Below are 20,728 nucleotides of genomic sequence, written 5' to 3'. Positions count from 1 at the left end.
GGTTAGTAAGGACTTCGCTAAAGTTTTCTAATATCGTAGTAAAAGGCTTGATACGCAGTCCCAGCTTCTGAGACTTCAGTGTGTGCATTACCTTTTATTCTCCGTATAAAATTTGGTTAAAAGAGTAATAAAATAATTGTTACATGACCACATGAAAGAGAGAGGAAAATGTTACATGAAAGAGAGAGGAAAATGCTGTGGTCACACAGCCCCGAATGAATGCATTTCTCTGTCAATTATTGTTGTATAGAACGTTATTATAGCAGAGAAAATAGATTACCTTTCTAGTCAAGATTTCTCCTAATCAACTGATTGGTTTGAAGTTTTATTAGGATTTTGATAAGAAAAATAGATTGCACCACTAAAGGGCTTATAGCCAAGGAGACATACAATGCATTTTATTAAGAGGGCATGATCTTGTGATTTGGATTGAGGGATTTTTCTCTGCATAAAACTCTATTGGCACATACTACCATTTTCTAGATAAAACATGCTGAAAATATTTATATTTCCTAGTAGGAATGTGGTATATCTTTCCATCTGTTTGTGTCATCTCAATTTCTTTCATCAGTGTCTTATAGTTTTTGGAGTACAGGTCTTTTGTTCTCTTAAGTAGGTAATTTATTCTTTTCTATATGATGGTAAATGGATGAGATTGTTTCTTGAATTTCTCTCTCTGATTTTTTGTTAGTGTATAGAAATGCAACTCTTTTCTGTATATTAGTGTTTCATCCTGCAACTTAACCATATTCACTGATGAGGTCTCGTAGTTTTCTGGTAGCGTCTTTAGTAGTTTCTATGTATAGTATTAAGTGACCTTTTTCTTTTCCAATTTAGATTCTTTTGTCTTTCGTCTCTGATTGTCATGGTTAGAACTTCCAATACTATGTTGAATTAAAGTGGCAAGGGTGGACATACTTGTCTTGTTCCTGATATTAGAGGAAATGCATTCCTCAGATAAATCCTACTTGATCATGGTGTATGATATATGTTGTAAGATTCGGTTTGCTTGTATTTTGCTGAGGATTTTGCGTCTCTATTCATCAGTGAAAAATGTCCTGTGATGTTCTTTTTTGTGGTATCTTTATCTCGTTGTGGTATCAGTGTTATGGTGGCCTCAGAATGAGCTTGGGAATGCTCCTTTCTCTGCAAAATATTGGGAGGGTTTCAGAAGGATATATGTTAACTTTTGTCTAAATGACAGAATTTGCCTGTGAAGCTATCTGGTCTTGGACTTTGTTGGAAGTTTTAAAATACTGTTTCAATTTCAGTACTTGTGATTGATCTGTTCGTATTTTCTGTTTTTTTTTGTTCAGTCTTGGAAGGTTGTACTTTTCTAAAAATTTTTCCATTTCTTCTAATCTGTGAATTTTATTAGCTGTGCATTATATTTGTGTATATATTTGTTTTTAGTAGTCTCTTATGATCCTTTGTATTACTGTGTTGTCCATTGTAATTTTTTTCATTTCTCATTTTATTAATTTGAGTGCTCTCCCTTTGTGTCCTGTCAAGTCTAGCTTAAGGTTTATCAATCTTGTTTATCTTCTAAAAATACTAGCTTTTAATTCATTGATATTTGCCGTAGCGTGCTTCATCTCTATTTCATTTATTTCTGCTCCTTTGGTTATTTAGTAACTTTCTTACTGTGTTTGGGTTTTTTTTTTTTTTTTTTACAGCTTTTCCCTTTCATTTATATCTAATCTCTTAGTGCTGTGGTCAGAAAAAATAATATGATTTCAATTTTCATAATTTTACTGAGGCTTGATTTGTGTCCCAAGATGTGATTCTATCTTTGAGAATGTCCCAGGTGCACTTGAGAATAAAATGTATTCTGCTGCTTTCAGGTGGAATGCCCTATAAATATCAATTAAGTTCATCTGGTCTAATGTGTCATTTAAGGTTTTCTTATTGCTTTTCTGTCTGGCTGTTTTGTCCTCTGGTGTAAGTGTATGTTAACGTCCCCCCCTGTTATTGTGGTACTGTTAATTTTTTTTTATGGCGGTATTTGTCTTATATATTGAGGTGCTTCCATGTTGGGTACATATTTACAACTGTTATATTTTCTTGTTGGATTGATCCCTTGATCATTTTGTAGTGTCCTTCCTCGTCTCTTATAACAGTCAATATTTAAAGTATACTTTGTCTGCTATTAGTATTGCTACTCCAGCTTTCTTTTGATTTCCATTTGCATGGAATATCTGTTTCCACACCCTCACTTTTAGTCTGTGAGTATCCCTAGGTCTGAAGTGGGTCTCTTGTAGACAGCACATGTATGGGTCCTCTTTTTGTATCCTTTCAGGCAGTTCATGTCTTTTGGTTGGAGCATTTACAATTAAGGTTATTATTATGTATGTTTCTATCGCTGTTCTCTTGTTTTGGATTTGCTTGTATCAGTCTTCTTTCGTTCTTGTTTTGTTCTCTTCTTATGGTTTGATGACTATCCTTAGTGTTGTGTTTGAGTTTTTTCTTTTTTGTGTATGCATCTATTGTGCACATTTGGTCTGTAGTTCCCATGAAGTTTCGACATAACAATCTGTATGCGTACAATGTTGTTTTATGTTGCTGGTCTCTTAATTTCAAATACAATTCTCATTTCCTGTACCATGGTTGCTGATTTTGATATCATATTTGTGTTGGGATTGTTTCCTACTACTAGTTTCTATTTACCTTTACCAGCGTGTTAGCCATTTTCTTGTCTGTAGTTGTGACCTTTTTTCTTTTTTCCCCCCCCTTAGAGAAGTTCTTTTAGTATTAGTCCTAAGGCTGGTTTGGTGGTGCTGAATTCTCTTAGCTTTTGAATGTAAAACCTTCAATTTCTCCATCAAATATGAATAAGAGCCTTGCTGGATTGCATGTTCTCTGCTGTAGTTTTTTCCTTTTCATCACTTTAAATATGTCATTCCACTCTTCTGGTCTCAGAGTTTCTGCTGAGAAATCAGCTGATAGCCTTATGGAGATTCCCTTGTAAGTTATTTGTTGATTTTCCCTTGCTGCTTTTAATATTTTTTTTGTATCTTTAATTTTTGTCTGTTTGAATACTGTTTCTTGGCATTTCCTCCTTTGCTTTTTCTTGCCTGTTTCTTTTCCCATGTTAGGAAAGTTTTCACCTATAATCTCTTTAAAAAAATCCCTCAGGTTTTCCCTTTCTCTTCTTCTGGCATCCTCTTTAGATGAATGTTCGTGTGTTTTAATGTTGTCCCAGAGGTCTCTGAGACTGTCCTCATTTTTTTCTGCAGCCCATGTATTGAAGAGTCATACTGACTTTCAGGTCTTTTATTCAACAAATACATTTCAAAAATGCTATAACGGTCATAAATAGTGATTCTTCTGATGGACCTGGGAAAAGTAAATTGAAAACCTTCGGGAAAGGATTCACCATTCTAGACACCATTAAGTACATTCTTAATTCATAGGAGGAGGTTAAAATATCAACATTAACAAGAGTTTGGAAGTTAATTGCAACCTTCATGCGTGACTTCACTGGAATAGGTAACTACAGATGTGCTGGAAACTGCAAGAGAACTAAAATCAGAAGTGGAGCCTGAAAATGTGACTGAATTGCTGCAATCTCATGGTAAAACTTCAACAAATAGGGAGATGTTTCTTATGAATGAGCAAAGTAGTTTCTTAGGATGGAATCTAGTGGCGTAGAGGTTAAGACTGTTGAAATGACATCAAATGATTTACAATATTACATACACTTAGCTGACCAAAACTGTGGCAGGTTGGAGAAGATTGACTCCATTTTTTCGTTTTTTAAAAAAATTTTTTTTGTTTGTTTTGCGGTACGCGGGCCTCTCACTGTTATGTCCTCTCCCGTTGTGGAGCACAGTCTCTGGTCACGCAGGCTCAGCGGCCATAGCTCACAGGCTTAGCCGCTCTGTGGCATGTGGGTTCTTCCCGGACCGGGGCATCAGCAGGCGGACTCCCAACCACTGCGCCACCGGGGAAGCCCTCAAATTGTGTTTTAAATGCACTTGTGAGTTGAGTTTGTTTAAAGTGCCATAACCTCATTCTATATAAACATATTTTATGCCTTGATTTATCAATTTTATAATTTGGAAGCAAAAAGAATAGGTTTGAGCTTTGATCCTATTACTGTTTGGGCATGCTTGGGCAAGCAAGGAGTTCACTCATGCAAAAAAATGAGAGTCATCATGCATTCAACACACATTTGTGGGACCAAACCTGCATGAAGGAATGTGAGAGATTCTCAGGGGACAATAGATGCACAAGAAATAATTGTGCTCCCAAGCACTTCATAGTCTACAGAACAGTGAATGCCGGGTGACAGCACTCCGCACTTTGTTGGGTGTGCAGAGGTCTAGGTGGACACTGAGAAGAGACTGACTTCTGACCACACTTAAAGCAGAGGAAACAGGGTCAGGACTGAGGCAATGTGTGCTGCTCTCTGCCTTTGAGGAAGAAGTGTGCTTTTAGGAGAGCTGCATAAAGATGAGAGAGATCTTTCATCCGTGCTTTCTAACATAATCCAAGTTGGTGTGTGGAACACCAAGCAGGGAAGCATTTCTTGTTTTTTTGCCTTTAAAAAAATGCAATAAAATCGAAATAATAATATTTACCGTTTTAATCATTTTTATGTGTACAGTTCACAATATTAATATATTTACACTGTTGTGCTCTTGCTTTCTCATAACTGACAGGTGTTGCCAACAACTTCCCTTTTTGCAGTGTGACTATCTCCATGCTTGGCCTCCAACTCTCCTTAACTGTCCACGTACTTTCACCAAGCTGCACAGGTGTCCATGGACCTATCCTACCCAGATCTTTCTACTTGAGCATAGTCCCTGCTTCTCAATCCTAAATCTTCATCCCAGGTTTTGCAAATGAAAAATGTTGCCTGCCATATCAGTAAAGTATGCTGCAGCCAGCAAGCCATCATTTTACAGCTGTCCCCAATGGTGAAACCATAGGCGACTCAAAATGGAGAAAAACAGGATAATGGCCCCATATAGCTGATGGGACATCATTCAATGGAATGATTTCAATGAATCCAGATGCTTGCATCTTCCCATACATAGAAAGTGCTAAATTCCTTAACTTAAGATGTCTTGTTTTCTTTAATTAACAGTAATCTTTTGATGTTGACTGATCTTTGTTTCAAAAACTGCTATGTATCCTGGCTGCTCACTTACCTCATGGGAGCGGTCCCTCAGAGGTATTTGAGAGGCTTTCTCGAAGTCCTCAGAAAGTCTACCAAAAAATATAATTAAATCTGAACCCTTAGGTTGTGCTGTTTTTCAGTTCTCAGAAAAACAGAGAATCCTGAGAGTCTGAGACCAAATAGTTTCCAAGTTTCAAGGACTTTACATAGTCTTTAAAAGGGTTATTTATCCCTTTTTTAAAAAAATTAATTTTATTTATTTTTGCTGTGTTGGGTCTTCGTTTCTGTGCGAGGGCTTTCTCCAGTTGTGGCAAGCGGGGGCCACTCTTCATCACAGTGCACGGGCCTTTCACTATCGCGGCCTCTCTTGTTGCGGAGCACAGGCTCCAGACGCACAGGCTCAGTAACTGTGGCTCACGGGCCTAGTAGTTCTGCAGTATGCGGGATCCTCCCAGATCATGGCTCGAACCCGTGTCCCCTGCATTAGCAGGCAGATGCTCAACCACTGCGCCACCAGGGAAGCCCTATTTACCACCTTTTTAAAATGAACATGTCTGACTATATTGTCAGATAGTACATAAAAAATATGTATTGCTGCACAAATTCTAAATTGTTTTTCTGGCCAGTGAGAAGCCTCTGGAATTGTATCCTGTACAATACAATAGTTTATGTTAGACACACTAAGATTAATACTTTCTTCCAGTCTAGTAAACAACACTGTTCTTTTGTAAAAACAGACTTTACAATTTTTTCTAATTTTATTTCCATTATAGAACTTAAGATTTATTTCAATATAAAGGTGGTCTAGAGCAAAATGTTGAAATATGACACATTTGTGATGATTTTACGTTAGATTTGTCGAAGATAAACACTAGTTAAAGCAGGGAGGATAGACTTCATAATAACTACTGCAGAAGGGAAGAAAGTCCATCATGAACTGAACTTAAATTTACTCAGACAAAGGCAGAGGCGTGCTGAGTGAGAATTACTGAGTGGTGTGAAGGAGGCTTTTGGTCCAAAGGGCAGAGAAGGGGTTTACAACTTCAAGCCTTCTAAGTTAACTACTCTAAGAGGGGTACTGGGGCCTGTCTGGCTATTACCAGGTTTTGGCTAGTACAAATATATTTGGCTAAACCAAATTCTGACAGTGTTAAGGTTTCTCAGGTAGGCATTTAAAGTGGAGCTGGGGTCATCCTAGGGATATGGCCTTATACCTCCAGAAGCCATGCTAGAGTTTGGTCAAATCTCTTTGTTCAGGGATCTGGATGCACTTAGTTACAGACCCAGAGCTCTTTCGCAGTTCTCATGTTTCACTTGTTTGAATTCTACTGCTGAGTCAAGTTGAAAGCAAAGAGAAAGAAAGCATTTCTTCTTAAGCCTAGAGGCTGGATGTATATCTGTGTGTTTGCTTGTGTAGCCCTCATATGCCCAAGCATACACGCGCATATTTGTATACGTGCGTGTGTGGTTTTTTTTTACAGGACAACTTTATAGAACATCTCAGTGAGTGAATGAATTCAGTATTTCCAAATTCTGTGTTTGGTAATTTTACCTAATTGCCTTAGTTTGGTCCAATCTTTAAATTTGGAGAGAAAATGAAATTAATGTTTTACAACAGTCTATGGTACCAAGGGCCTCGGGTATATGCCACTTGCAGCCATACTATTGGAAGAAGGTGCATTTTCTCTAGAATACTGCATAGTATGTTCATATCTTTCTGTAACCCTGGGGGTTTGTCCAGGGGAGTGTCAATGTAGCAGTTGTTGCTTGGGCTTCTCAGCTGTATTGGTATGGGTGAAGAGCTCGTATTTGATCTGGACTTTATCTAACATAGTCTCAACTATCTATAGATTAGGGTAATTTTGTGTGAGTTCTGATGTTTAAGTACTTTGGTGCTCTTATACGATTTTATATATAATTCTTAGGACTCAGAACTCTAGAAATATATAAGAATGAACACGTTTGAATTTGAAATGTCCATCTTGTCACACATGCAATAGTTATTTTAATTGCTGTTTAATTTGAGATGATGTGTGTGGCGATATCTGAGAAAGTTTAATAAAATTGGATTTCTCATTTCCAACTAATCTTAGTTACTATAAGATTATTTGGAGACAATTTTGAATGGCAAGAGCAGCCAGTGCCTCTCATAGTTTAAGGAGCGTATAAATGCAGATTTATTTCAGTATGTCTGTGATGGACCCTACACAGTCTGCATTTCTAAATAAGCGTCTAGGCGCTGTGGCTGCTGCTGGCCATGGGGGACTGCACTTGCTGGTCAGCCACAGGGCTTTCTGATACTGCTTTCTGACATTTGAACCACAAGGGTTCCCCCTTTTGCTCCTGTTCACTTGACTCTCCCTCGGTAGTATCCATGTTCCCCTTCATCTTCATGGACACTTCTTAGCTGCCTGTGTATTCAGATAGGAGTTGCCATGCTCCCTGGCCATGCTTAACAGAATGCATGCTGCTTTAACATCTTCTACCCATGAGCCACACTCTCTCTTATCCATCTGCTGGAAAAGTGGAAGAGTAGAGCTACACAAGAGAAAAAATTTTGAGTGGAGCTAGATCCCTCTGCTCACTCATCCAAGCTGGGATGTGAGAAAGATCTGATTGTGGGAAACAGTTGAGATTTCAGAGTTTGTTGTATTAGTCTCCTTTGGTGAATACAGCATCCGAGGCCAAACTGCTTAATTCTAGGACCATTTGGCTTGCAGAGAAAATTTGCTACTTCAATCTAATTTCAGAGTACTTAGCCGCAAATATATACCTAATTAACATATGGATCTGTATTCTTATGGAGTGACTAAAAGAGGTTCGCTCAGCTCTCACCTCTCCCCCCAGTTTCCACCTCTTATATTCCCTTCCAATAAATGTTTCACAAAGGTGTACTGTGAAAATTGGGTCCTACTGCAGGCCTAATAAATCAAACCTGCAGAGGGAGCATTTAGGAACATTTAGCGGGAGAGCCCCATGATGTCTTATCAGCAACCAAGTTACGGAAATGAGAAATTTGGCAAAATTGGCTTTGAGATGGAACGAAAGCATGGTTTGGAGATGACCTTTTTTAACTTTCCATCCTTAACAAGGCCTTTATTTTATGGGAAATTATTCTCCTCAGCCTTGGATTTTTCTGCCTTGTTTGGTTTATTCAATTCTTTTCACCAGAGAAAAATGTGTAGAAGTGAAATTCTTTTAGAATTACTTTCTGTCTGCAGGTGATCTGTATTATTTCGCATCTTGTTTTTAAAATGGCAAATGTTGTTTCTTCTCAGGTCAGGTGTATGCAGTTGACCCACGTTTACTGATTCACCCAGTTGTGTGGTTTTTCTCTTCTGTATTGTATCTGTAAGGTGAGGAGATTTATTTTTTATTCAAAGTATGGCTGAAGAAGTTGAGAGGGACAGATCAGATAAAAGATGAGAGTCCAGCCTTTGTTTACATGCTCAATTATTATTTCTTTTTTCCCCTTTTACTTCTATTCCGTTGGTCCTCAATGAATTAGGACCAGACTTATTTTTAAATTGTGACCTATCTGGCTGGAGTCTTGTGAGGTGTTTGTACCCCACTGATTATATCATACTATTATACCACTACTATTAAAACATTCACCACCAATAAAACGTACTGATTTCTAAACCCGTAAAGACATCTGTGAGAACTTCTGAAGTCCTGGCAAGTTGAATTGGCTTGAAAAGCCGAGGTAATACAGTGTGAGCTCTCATGGCAATGATTAAGGAATGTAATGTGCTTGGCCACGCTGACAGGAAAGGCGAATTCACATCTGAAATCCTTATCTATTCCAAAGAAAAGGAAGAACAACTCGCTGCCAACTCAAGGATGCAAGGCTTTGCAGTAATGAACCTGTCAGTATCCCTAAGGAAATGGTGCCACATTGAGAAATACGGTTGGCTCCCATTGGTAGCAGAGCGGTGCTCATTAGTGGCAAGTCAATTTTGGTGAGGGAAAGTCCACTTTGTTGAGCTCATGGATGTCCTGCATCTCTGCTTTTATGTTATTTTGCATGTGGACTTGATGCCATGGAGTCTACATCCCTTACTCATGCAAAATGCTTATACGTTCCAGCCCTACTCAGGCTTGGTGTATAGAATCTCCGTTCATGAAGGCCATGTATCAGGCCATGTATCTTTAATAGCAGCCCAAATCAGACACTACATCTCTCTAGGCACACTAGGAAGCCAAGAATCTATGAGACTGGAGATGGGTTGTGAACACAAGAACACGTTTCTGTTTCAAAACTCAGGATTTCTACGTGGGGATTCTCCCACTACAGCTTGTCAAAGAAGCCATCCATATTTAAACAGATACTTTAAGTACCATTGGCTCTGCTGGGTCACAAGACACACATTGCACTTCAGGCTCTGTAATAAAGCATCTTCTGCCACTCAGAAGGACTAACCCAATGCCCCACAGGCTATCGAGAGATTAGGGTCCCCCCAGGTTGGATATATTATGACAGAAAACACTTGAGTTTACCGAGTCCAGGGATAAGAATCAAAGAGAAATCCAATCATTCTTCTGGGCTCCTGGAAGACGAACATAGGTAAACAGACTGCTTAGTCCCTAACTTCCATATCACCCTCTGACCTTAGACCGTCTTGTCATTTTGTATATCCAGGGAATTAAAAAAATTCTAGCCAGAATGGAATTACTCCAGAAATTGAGATTATTTTCCTTTCCGCTGGGCACAGTCACTCTGGTGAATAGCTCCTTTCCTTTGGGAAATACTTGAGAATTGCAATATAGACAAGACCCCTCCTTTCAAAGGGACCTGCTCAATAAAGGGGCTCTGAGTCTATGTATTGTCTTAAACCTGTGGCCAAAATAAGAGTCCATGAGCCCCCATTATGTCAACATGTGCTACAACACCCTGACCCGTTTTATATAATCTGGTATATATTACCAAGCAGAGTCTTCATAGGCTTTGCCTCTGTATCATTGCTACAGACCTTGGGATCTATTAGCCTTTGTCTCAGAAGCTGTGGATCAGATTGCTCTGATTTATCTTGCATTCCTAGGGCTTACCGTGGCCATTGAATCTACTGCCTCTGTAAGTTAAGTCAGGCCACTTACTCCAAGAGTTAAGGTTCATGGCGGCATCTCCCACCATTGTTTGCAGTCTCTACTGGCTTCCATGGACGCTGTAAGTCTCTAGCTGAGACCTTTCTAGTCTCTTGGTGAGGGTAATATCCTTGAGAGTCCCTACTTGTGGCTAAATGGTGAATGGATTAGTTACACATGGTAAACCCACTCCATTTCCACCTCTTAAAGACTTGGGCCTTTTCTTTCTGGTTTATCAGGGAAGTGCCAGCGTCCCAATGTCTTTGGCTGAAGACTACTATGAATCCAGGTTTCAAGTCATTTTACTTAAACTTTCATTGTTAAGCTTTAAAACAAATTGCTGGTAATGTTTAACCCCTTCATTTATAAATTGCAGTCAGCCCAGTCTTATAGCTGGTCTTTTCTGGTTCCAATATCCTTAAGGTAACTCCCCACCAAGCTTTACAGACTCTTGTGAGTACAAATATTCAAGAAGTTGCAGTCTCTCAAGTGTGTCTGCAAACTCACTGGGGAATAGAACCTGACATTCTCCTTCTGGGCTGTGCTTGGAGGTGACTTTGTGTTAGACCCAAAACAATGAGAGTCCTGTTGGCGAACGCAGGCTTTTACTTTAGTGTCGGGCTGCAGACCTTACTCAGGAGCGGCTATTCAGACTTGCAGGTAGTCAATTCTCCCCCATGCATGCATGGTGTTGGAGCAGTAAACCGGAGCCCTGCCCACACTAACCTATGCCTGAACTGCAGGTGAAGCCCTCCTTGGCTTGGTTGGAGCCGGGTTTCATGCCCTCCATGGGTGCGGGAGGGGTGGCTTGTTCAGAGTGTGGGGGGGGTCTCTTTCTGGGCTCTAGCAGGAGTGGAGGAAAAGGGCACATACCTTGAACATAAGTCACTTGTAACATTCCTTCTCTTAACATTTGCAGAATCTTCCTCTGGGTAGGACTAGCACAAGGGTGAGTTTCTGAGAGGAGCAGTTGGTGTTATAACCCCCTTGGTGTGCAAGGACCCCCATGTGGGCCTGAAGGGTCTTAGCAGTCCCCTTTCCAGGCCTCTTGTTTGGCAACCCACAACCAGAAGACATCTACTCTTAGTTCAAATATTTCTGCCAACATGTGTATTTATTTGTATTAGAAGTACAAATGTAGGAATCCAAATACAAATACAGAGGGCGGCCCAGCCCGCCCAGAGCAGGGCACAGCGGGGATCAGACCAATGAAGCGGGGCGCAGCGCTGTCCGTGTCGCCAAGGCACATTAGGCACGGAGTGCCTGCTTTTCACTAGGACACCACGAGCTGCCCAGCTAGCAGGGAGTCACGTCCTTGACATAGAGGAGGAGAACAGCAGGACATGGGACCAAGAATCGGAACCTCCAGTCCCTCACAGGAAGACAGTAGAGCAAGGACTGTGTGAAACCACTTGATGAGGGCGGAGACCCTGACCTGACCGCTCAGCCCACTTCCCTAGAAAGGGACCAGCACACACATTTGTCCAGGGCGCCTCCCCTCCCTGGGTCAGGCTCCTCTACACTGAGCACTCAATGCAGACTCCTAGAGGCTCTCAGATTCTGATATCCATCTCCCTTCCTCCTCCCACTTGGAGGAGATGAATTCACAGGCAGGAAAGATTCCACACAGGAAGAGAGCAGATATGCATCTTTTCTCCCATTCTGCCTGAGGCATCTCTTAGGGCCCCGACTGTTTACACGCAAGATTCAAACAGAGAAGATTGCACACTATGGCTCTTACACGTGGCACAGTTCACACTAGACCTGGTGCTTTCTCACATTATACATGAAAGCTGTTTCCTAATCAGGCGCTACAGTGGCTATCTGCAACCTACATCTTGACTACTTTTGGCTTATCAGTTAAAATAGACCACAATGCACAAACGACCAAAGAATCACTCAGGTGCACCCTAGTGAAAAAGTGATGATCTTAGTAGACTGCAGGTTTGTTTGGACTCCAAAACAACTTCTGATCAGGTATTAAACTTTTCTTTAAGAAAGAATGTGGTCCCACTCTTCCAGGAAATATATTGTCAGTTCTTCTGTCTCTTTTTTCCTTAAAATGGTTAAGCTAATATGCTATTGTTAAGAAAGTGTGCTCCTTTTTGTTTCAACTATGTTTGGGGTAATACAATTACAGTAATATACACGCTAATAAGTTTTTCCAGTTTTACCACTGTAATGGGGACACAAATTCACACATCACTGCATGTAAACACAAGATGGCCTCTTACTCTTCACAAGACAACCCAGGCGTAATCCCTGAATACTGTTGCTCTCTAGAATCTTCCAGAGAGAATGCATTTGTGAAGAATGAATATTTCATGTAATCCAGGAGCAGCTTGTAAAGAAAAACATATCATGTAGTTGCACATACATATGTGTGTAAACATGGTTCACTAGCACAAAACTAATCATTATGAAGGTCAAGAATGATTGAAAGTATTCTTTTAAATGTTTTAATAAGAGTTATTCTAAAGAGTTAATGTATAATACTGTAAATTTCATCAATATATTTTACCTGTATCTATTTCTATCCAAAAGTAAAAATTCCAAGGTATATCAGACTTGTTAGACCTCAACTGTGTAATAAGCATATTGATATTCTTCATGGGCTAACAAAATCTGAGGTGTACACAGAGCGTTCTTTGGGAAAAGAGCTCTTAGCCAATTTAAATTTAACTTCATGAGAAGGAATTAAAAAGCCAAATGAGGTAAAAGCAGCAACAAAAAACAATAAAAGCCAAAAAGCAACCAAAGAAAAATTAGATGGAATATTTTCCTAAGGAATCACTCTAAATTCTGATTTGAGGCAGTGTAGACAGGACTTCTGTGACAAAGAGACGCTCTGTAAATGTTCTAGGCGACAAAAATTTTGAACTATGATCTGCATATTTTATTTTAATCAAACTTTTCCATTTTTATGTTCTAATTTTGTTATGGTTTGGAAAAGACATAAACCTTTCTGCTGAAGGAATAGCTAAAGACTAGCATGGAACATGAAAAAGGACATAAATGATGATGTTGACGGTTTTGTTGTTGGTGGTGATGATGATGATAATGATGACAATGCTGATGTAGCATATTTTATTTCTTCTGCTGATGTAACATATTTTATTTCTTCTAAAATCCTATCATATTCTACTGCCAATTTTAAAATGTAGTCAGCAAATAATGAATTTTCAATCTTTTAATTACATTGAAAGTCACTTCAAACTGAAGCCTTTTCTCTTTTTTGTTTTTTTTGTGCTATGCGGGTCTCTCACTGTTGTGTCCTCTCCCGTTGTGGAGCACAGGCTCCAGATACACAGGCTCTGGGGCCCAGGCGCTCTGCGGCATGTGGGATCTTTCCAGACTGGGGCATGAACCCGCATACACTGCATCAGCAGGCGGACTCTCAATTACAGCGCCACGAGGGAAGCCCCTCTTTTTTTTTTTATTAACCTTTCTGTAAGCTTCGCAAGCCCTCCTGCTCGAAACAGGGCACGAACTCAATAAATGAGGCAGTAAGCTGATTGGTAGACGAGTTGACTAGAACTGTTAAGTGATAGGGTGGTCGGATCTCATCGAAGTGACTGAAATGCAGTTCTGTGTATTGAGGGGCTTTCGTCTGTCAGCTGACAAAGCTGACAGCCCAAAACTTTCCTGTTGTAAACATGAATAGCACATGAAAAACCCTGTTGTAATAAATACTAAATCAAAGCACTCATCATTTGTGGCTGAAAATCAGTCTGACAGTAAGTTCCTCTACTTTTTAATGGAAAATGAGAACTTTAGTATTGTATTTTGTGAAAAACTGATTAGTGGGAAAAATAGAATCCAAATAACTAGAAAAGAAGAAAATCTAGCAGCCACTTTCTGAGTCTGGAGGATTTCATTATTGGTACTCAGTCTTCACTCTCTCCATCCTACACAGTTTAAATTGTTCAGCAGTTTTATTGATAGAAGACCATCCTTCCCTGCAAAAACCACTATCACCCTCACGTTGTAGAGTAGCTCATTGGGCTGGGAAAACTTTGTGTTGTGTTTACAAGTGCAAAAAAAATGACGTGGTGGAGGTAGGTGACTATCTGAATAACACAATCAAAATGATTTACATTTCCCTCCCATTACCTGAATGTACATTCATATAGTGTTGCTTTATGTATGTGAGTGTGCATGCTTGTCTTTTGTCTTCCTAATTATCTTCTAGTTCAATTTCCTATATAATACAATTTATAAATCAACTTGGTTGGGCTTCCCTGGTGGCGCAGTGGTTGAGAGTCCGCCTGCCAATGCAGGGGACACGGGTTCTTGCCGCAGTCCGGGAAGGTCTCACATGCCACGGAGCAGCTAGGCCCGTGAACCATGACCGCTGAGCCTGCGCGTCTGGAGCCTGTGCTCCGCAATTGGAGAGGCCACAACAGTGAGAGGTCCGTGTACCGCAAAAAATAAAAATAAAAAAAAAACAAAAAACAACTTGGTTAACTCAAAACACTGCAGACTTGTTAATGTATGTTCAGCTATATTCTTACCACAGATATAAAAATTTTACTGTTTATGTGAGCAAAGTAAGATGTTTTGTTCACATTAAAAACCAAAGCATCCTTTAACTAGAGGACATTTTGAAAAAAAGTAGGAAACATTCTCCATTTTGACCTGAATAGAAGAAGGCCAGGCTTATATCCTGGAATTGCTAATTTGTAATCACAAGGAATTTTTAAAGGGAGAGGAAATGCCCTGTCCAGTCTTCAAAGATTATCAGACATTTTATTTTAAAAGCATGGTTTTATATTTCCAGAGCTATGACTGACTGAGGTGTTTTCTTATTTTCTCAACATATACGTGTTTTCTCCCCATAATAATAGAAACCTTTTTTTATAGTAAAACATAAATCACCAAGGAATATGAGAAGGGGTCTGTCATTTAGCCCGAACTTTTATTTTTTGGCTCTTCGGATGTGATTATTCAATGCAGTGGTAACTGCTAAACTGTGTGAACCTGAAGGTCCCTACAGGCATATTTGAGGAAAAAATGTACAGATTACACATTTCCTCGGTTTTGGGCAATTAGAAGGGGGCTTCAACAGAAAATGGTGAATTTTACATTTACAGTGTGTTCACCATCTGGTACTTTCCCTCTTATTTACATGCACTTCTCTGAATATTTTTAATGTGATCAGGTTCTCAATTCTAATAGCAAACATTTCATTGTACACTTACATCCAATTATGCTTATCCTGAGTCATTCACTTTTTTCTTTTTACAGAAAGAAATTGAAGATGAAATTTCATACTTATATGTATATAAACACTAGTACACTGGTGTGTATAGATCAGTAGAATGACTGAGGTTGGGGAGGAGAGAATGTTGGATTCAGAAAACAGAGATGATGCTATACATATAATTTCATAAGAGTTGCCAATTATGCTTAAATATTGAATGGCCTTGAAACGAAAGGCATCAGTAAACATTTTTAGAGGTATACTAGGACTAAATATATGTTATAAAAATGCTTTTACTTTTCTTCCCCAAAATTTCACTGGCAAATTCTGTCTCCTCCAGAATTTCTTTTAAGAAATAATAGATTGAAAGTCTTCATGCTGTTAGAAGTTATAAAGTAGGGAACTGTGTTTGAAGAACAACTTGGGCTGCCCTTCTTGTGTGGAATGTGGTCAGGACACCTCCAGAGCCCTCCTCTGTGGGTGAGTGTGAGGTTGATGTATTAGGGACAGGGTGTGACTGCTAATAGGTGAAATTCTCCAATTGAAGAGCAATTTCATTTAGACCAATAAGTTCAAATTTTTTCTCTACAAATACTCATTGTTATTTTATGTTTTAAATTGGATTCTCTAAATAAAAGCCAATTGGCTTGTGGCCTATGTAGCAACTAAAACATCAAATGGCAGGAAGGGAGTTGACGGGAAGAAACTATCTCACATTATATAGACATCCTTGAAAACTGCATGATAAATATCAGTATATCTGCATTCACTTGACACTAAACTGTGTTTATACAAATAGGCTAATTTCAACTTTTTCTGGTCTCTTCCACTCATCTCTTCTGTGTATCGTCTGCATTCAGTAAAGTGTATGAAATTAGCACTTTTCTATATCTTCTCTTCATAATGTTTTTTATCTTTTTTCTGAGTAATATATGTCCAAATATATTATTAAAATAAAATTTAATTTCCAATAAAACAAATACAGTTTTCTGAATGAGAACGATGAAAAACACAATTAGTACGAAATTTTTAATAATGCCAACAGATATTTATGTGTTAACTTACCGGTAGGACTTTTTCTTTTCCTATCAATGGTGGAAAGCTTCTGAAGAGTCATGTGAAGTACACACTAGCATCCAGTTATAACAAAGAACTAACATCAAGAAGCAACTTGGCTTTGTGTTATAAAAATATCAAAAGAGTAATAATTTCAAGGTTTTTTTTTTCCTTTGGAATCTTGCTACATAACCATATTTCAAAGTATAAAATAATTTTTTCTTCAAAATGTATCGTTGATGATAGTCATTACGCATTTTTTGCTTCTAAAGTTGATTTCACTTGAAACGATATTCACTTAGAAAATTTTTAAAAAATTCTATCTACATTTCTTTCACACACTGGAAAACAATTTCAAAACAATGGCTTGTGAATGCTGCATACCCATCTTTGCAAGATAATCATTGAACCCACAATAGCATGTACTGTGGGGTTCACCTTCGTCTAGTACAACACAACTCAAGGTAAAATGTTGAACTACTGGTGTTCAAAGATAACCATCTTTGACTTTAGCTACATGAGAATTTTGAAAATTCGTTTTTTCTCAACTGAAAACGTGTGGATGATGCATATACATCCTTCCCAAGCCTAGGGTGAAGTTATTAGATAAAAGAATGCCAACTAGTGAAGATGGTGCCAGAGCAAAGAGGCCACAGAGAGAGGAAACTGGGTGGTAACTCACTGCAGTTCACACTTGAACTCAGATTGCCTGGGCGCTGAGATCAGTAGAGTGTATCTTGGCCAGCAGTGACTTCGCATACATGGACACCGGTGTTGCCAAGGGTTGCAAAGAAAAGATACAGAAAGGGGCCGGGCCTAAGAGAGCTTCTCAGATATTTGCTTGTAGGTTTCACAGATTTCTTCACAAGGAAAATTCTCAGCTGCTTCCAATATCCAGAAAATATATCACCACATTACAGATTCAGTAAGGATTAGCAAGAATATCACTTTAAAACTCAATTAACCGGCATGTATGTGAGCCTGGAATACATAATAGAAATATTTGCCACATACTCCTACGCTGCTCAAAGGTATTACATAATTTCAGATAAACTGAGTAGTATCTTTCCTTGCTACTCCAATTGATCACTATTGGTCTGGGTAGGGCCAAAGTTTAGAAGGAAACCTAACACTCTTCATTTTTCACCAGGAGGAAAATTTAGAGATACAGATATCCCACCCAATACACCAAGTTGAAGAGCAGGAACGATGTAGGGAAAAAGACCCGAGAATATGAGTCTAGTTCCAAGATGTCTATGTGAATACGCCCTTTTCTCCAAGATCCTGATTTACATTCTTCATAGCAGCAGAAGAAGCTCTGACAGTCTTTCCCATCCAGACACTCATAAACACAGGTGTCTTCAAATTCCTGCCAGTACATGGAATTGTTTAGGGTAACCATTGCCGGTGGTGGTGGACTCATATCAAGGAGGGAATAGTTCTGCTGGCGACAAGAACAACACAAATATCAACATGAGATGAGTCAAGAACAGCCTAAGGTGTATCAAGCAATAAGTACAGGTTATGGATGTGCAATAAATAAAGAGGACTGTGCCATGCCTTATGCCCACCCTCATTCCTGTTCTGAAAAGTTCACTCTTTGCAAATTTAATGGAAGAAAAACTACAGTGAAGTTTGCAAGTCTTGTATTTCTTGGGTTACTGATAAGGGAGAATAAGCCTATTTTCAAATGTGTATTTGCAATTTCAAGTCCCTGTTCTGCCTACTTCTCTTCTGATTTGGAGTACACACACACACACACACACACACACACATAAAATTCCGCAAATGTTAAAAAATACATATAATAAAGTGTGGAGAAGTAAAGTTCTTTTTTTAAATTATTAAACAGTATTTTTAAAAAGTGTATAGAGATGATGAGAGAATCTTCTTGTTCCATGCAATTCAGGTGAAAAATGAGTTTTCAATGTGTGGATACCAGATATTGCTTGTCATCTCTAGATAGCCACAATCTGTGTACAATTGGAATGTTATATTTTCTACTTCACAAGCTCTCCTCCTGATGTTGGAAGTCAGTATGGAGTACATAAGGAGACAGGACAATTTACAGTCTCACATAAATGAGAATAGTTTGATTAAATATATTTGTAGCTCTGTGGAGTCAAACCACAGAGAAGCAGGTAGAGATGTAGCGCATTCGGTATTACTACTGGTAGCATTTGGGGACATCCTTTTAATTGGGAAGTGATTGTGTGTGAGGACCGACCTTAATCAAGATGTCCTCGTCCTACTGGGCACAAGCCAATAGCCAGACAGGAGAATCATGGTGCAGCTGTCTACTTTCATCAACAATTCTAGGCAATGGGCAGAAATGAAAATTTTGCTCTAACTTAGGTTATAATGTGGATACATATCCTCCCTCTCCCTGAGAGGGTGTAAATATCACCTGAAGGTTTGCTAAAAAACAGATTCCTGGGTCAGTTTGAAGTATTAGTATCTTTCCAACAAACTACAGTTGGAAAATATCTGCCTTTATTAAAAATGGCACAAGAATTTTGACAGTGTTCAGCCAGATTTTCATCATATTTCTTCAACACTTTGTACATGTGTAGGATCACACAGAGAAGCTCAGCAATTACAGGCCGGCAGGCCCAACAGAAGGAGCTGACTCAAAATGGACATCAGAAGCCTCTGCATGGAAAGAGCTCACTAGACAGTCAGAGTGGGCTCAAGGAGGTCCCAGGCTAAAAACAATAAGATATCTGGGACAAAACTGCCCCTCACCCTCCCTATCCCACCTCTCTAGGTGGTCACACAGCACCGAGCTGATCTCCCTGTGCTATGTGGCTGCTTCCCACTAGCTGTCTATTTTACAATGGGTAGTGTGTATATGTCAATGTTACTCTCTCACTTTGTCCCAGATTACCCTTGTTCCTCCTCGTGTACTCAAGTTTATTCTCTAGGTCTGCGTCTTTATTCTTGTCCTGCCACTAGGTTCAGAATGTTTTTTGATTCCACATATATGTGTTAGCATACGGTATGTTTTTCTCTCTTTATGACTTACTTCACTCTGTATGACAGACTGTGGGTCCAGCCACCTCACTACAAAGGACTATTGTTTCACTTTATGACTAATCCATTGTACATATTGTCATATCTTCTTTATCCATTCATCTGTCGATGGACACTTAGCTTACTTCCATGACCTGGCTATTATAAATAGTGCTGCAATGAACATTGAGGTACATGTCTCTATTTTGAATTATGGTTTTCTCAAGGTATATGCCCAGTAGTGGGATTGTAGCATCATATGGTAGTACTGTTTTGGTTTTAAAGGACCCTCCATACTGTTCTTCTTAGTGGCCGTATCAATTTACTTTCCAACCGAGTGCCAAAGTGTTCACTTTTCACCTTCGCAGCATTTATTTGTAGTTTTTTGTGTGATGTCCATTCTGACTGGTGTGAGGTGAAAACTTGTAGTTTTGATTTGCATTTCTCTAATGATTACTGATGTTTATCATCCTTTCATGAGTTTGTTAGCACTCTGTATATCCTCTTTGGAGAAATGTCTATTTAGCTCTTCTGCCCACTTTTGGATTGTTTTTTGAAATTACGCTGCATTTTGGAGATTAATCCTTTATCAGTTGCTTCATTTGAGGGTTGTTTTTCATATATCTATAGTTTGCTAGGCAAAAGATTTTAAGCTTCTTAGGTCCCACTTGTTTACTTGTGTTTTTATTTCCATTTCACTAGGAGGTTGGTCAGAAAGGATATTTCTGTGATTTCTGTAATAGAGTTTTCAAAGCTTTTGACATAATTCAAAACCTATTTATGAAAAGACTCTCCAGAAGGTAGACGTAGAGGGAACCTACCTCAACATAATAAAGTCCATATATGACAAACCCACATCATCCTCAATGGTGAAAAACTAAAATCATTTCCCCTAAGTTCGGGAAAAAAATTTGCCTACTCCCTACTGTTATTATTCAACAGCATTTTGGAAGTTTTAGCCACGGCAATTGGAGAAAAAGAAATAAATGGAATCGCAATCGAAAACAAGTGGTAAAACTGTCACTGTTTGCAGAAGACATGATACAACACCTGGAGTACCCTAAAGATGCTACCAGAAAACTGCTAGAGCTAATCATTGAATTTGGTAAAATAACAGGATATAAAATTAATGCACAGAAATCGCTTGAATTCCTATATACTAACGCCGAAAAATCTGAAAGAGAAATTGAGGAACCATTCCCATTTACCACTGCAACAAAAAGAATAAAATTTCTAGGAATAAACTG

General features: G+C 39.0%; 1 protein-coding gene across 1 annotated transcript in view; it reads right to left on the bottom strand.

Moving 5' to 3' along the window:
* Positions 1 to 17,628: 17,628 nt before the first annotated feature.
* GABRG3 (gamma-aminobutyric acid type A receptor subunit gamma3) overlaps positions 17,629 to 20,728 on the bottom strand; it is a 596,953-nt gene continuing 593,853 nt past the window's right edge. Inside the window, exon 10 of the mRNA XM_065872132.1 lies at positions 17,629 to 17,910. Coding sequence (XP_065728204.1) covers positions 17,629 to 17,910 — 282 coding nt within the window. The remainder of the gene's footprint in view (positions 17,911 to 20,728) is intronic.

The sequence above is a fragment of the Phocoena phocoena genome, chromosome 2 (genome assembly GCF_963924675.1).
Source record: "Phocoena phocoena chromosome 2, mPhoPho1.1, whole genome shotgun sequence".
Classification (NCBI taxonomy): domain Eukaryota; kingdom Metazoa; phylum Chordata; class Mammalia; order Artiodactyla; family Phocoenidae; genus Phocoena; species Phocoena phocoena.
The sequence above is the reverse complement of the archived record's forward strand: the minus strand, read 5'-3'. Positions and strand labels throughout refer to the sequence as shown.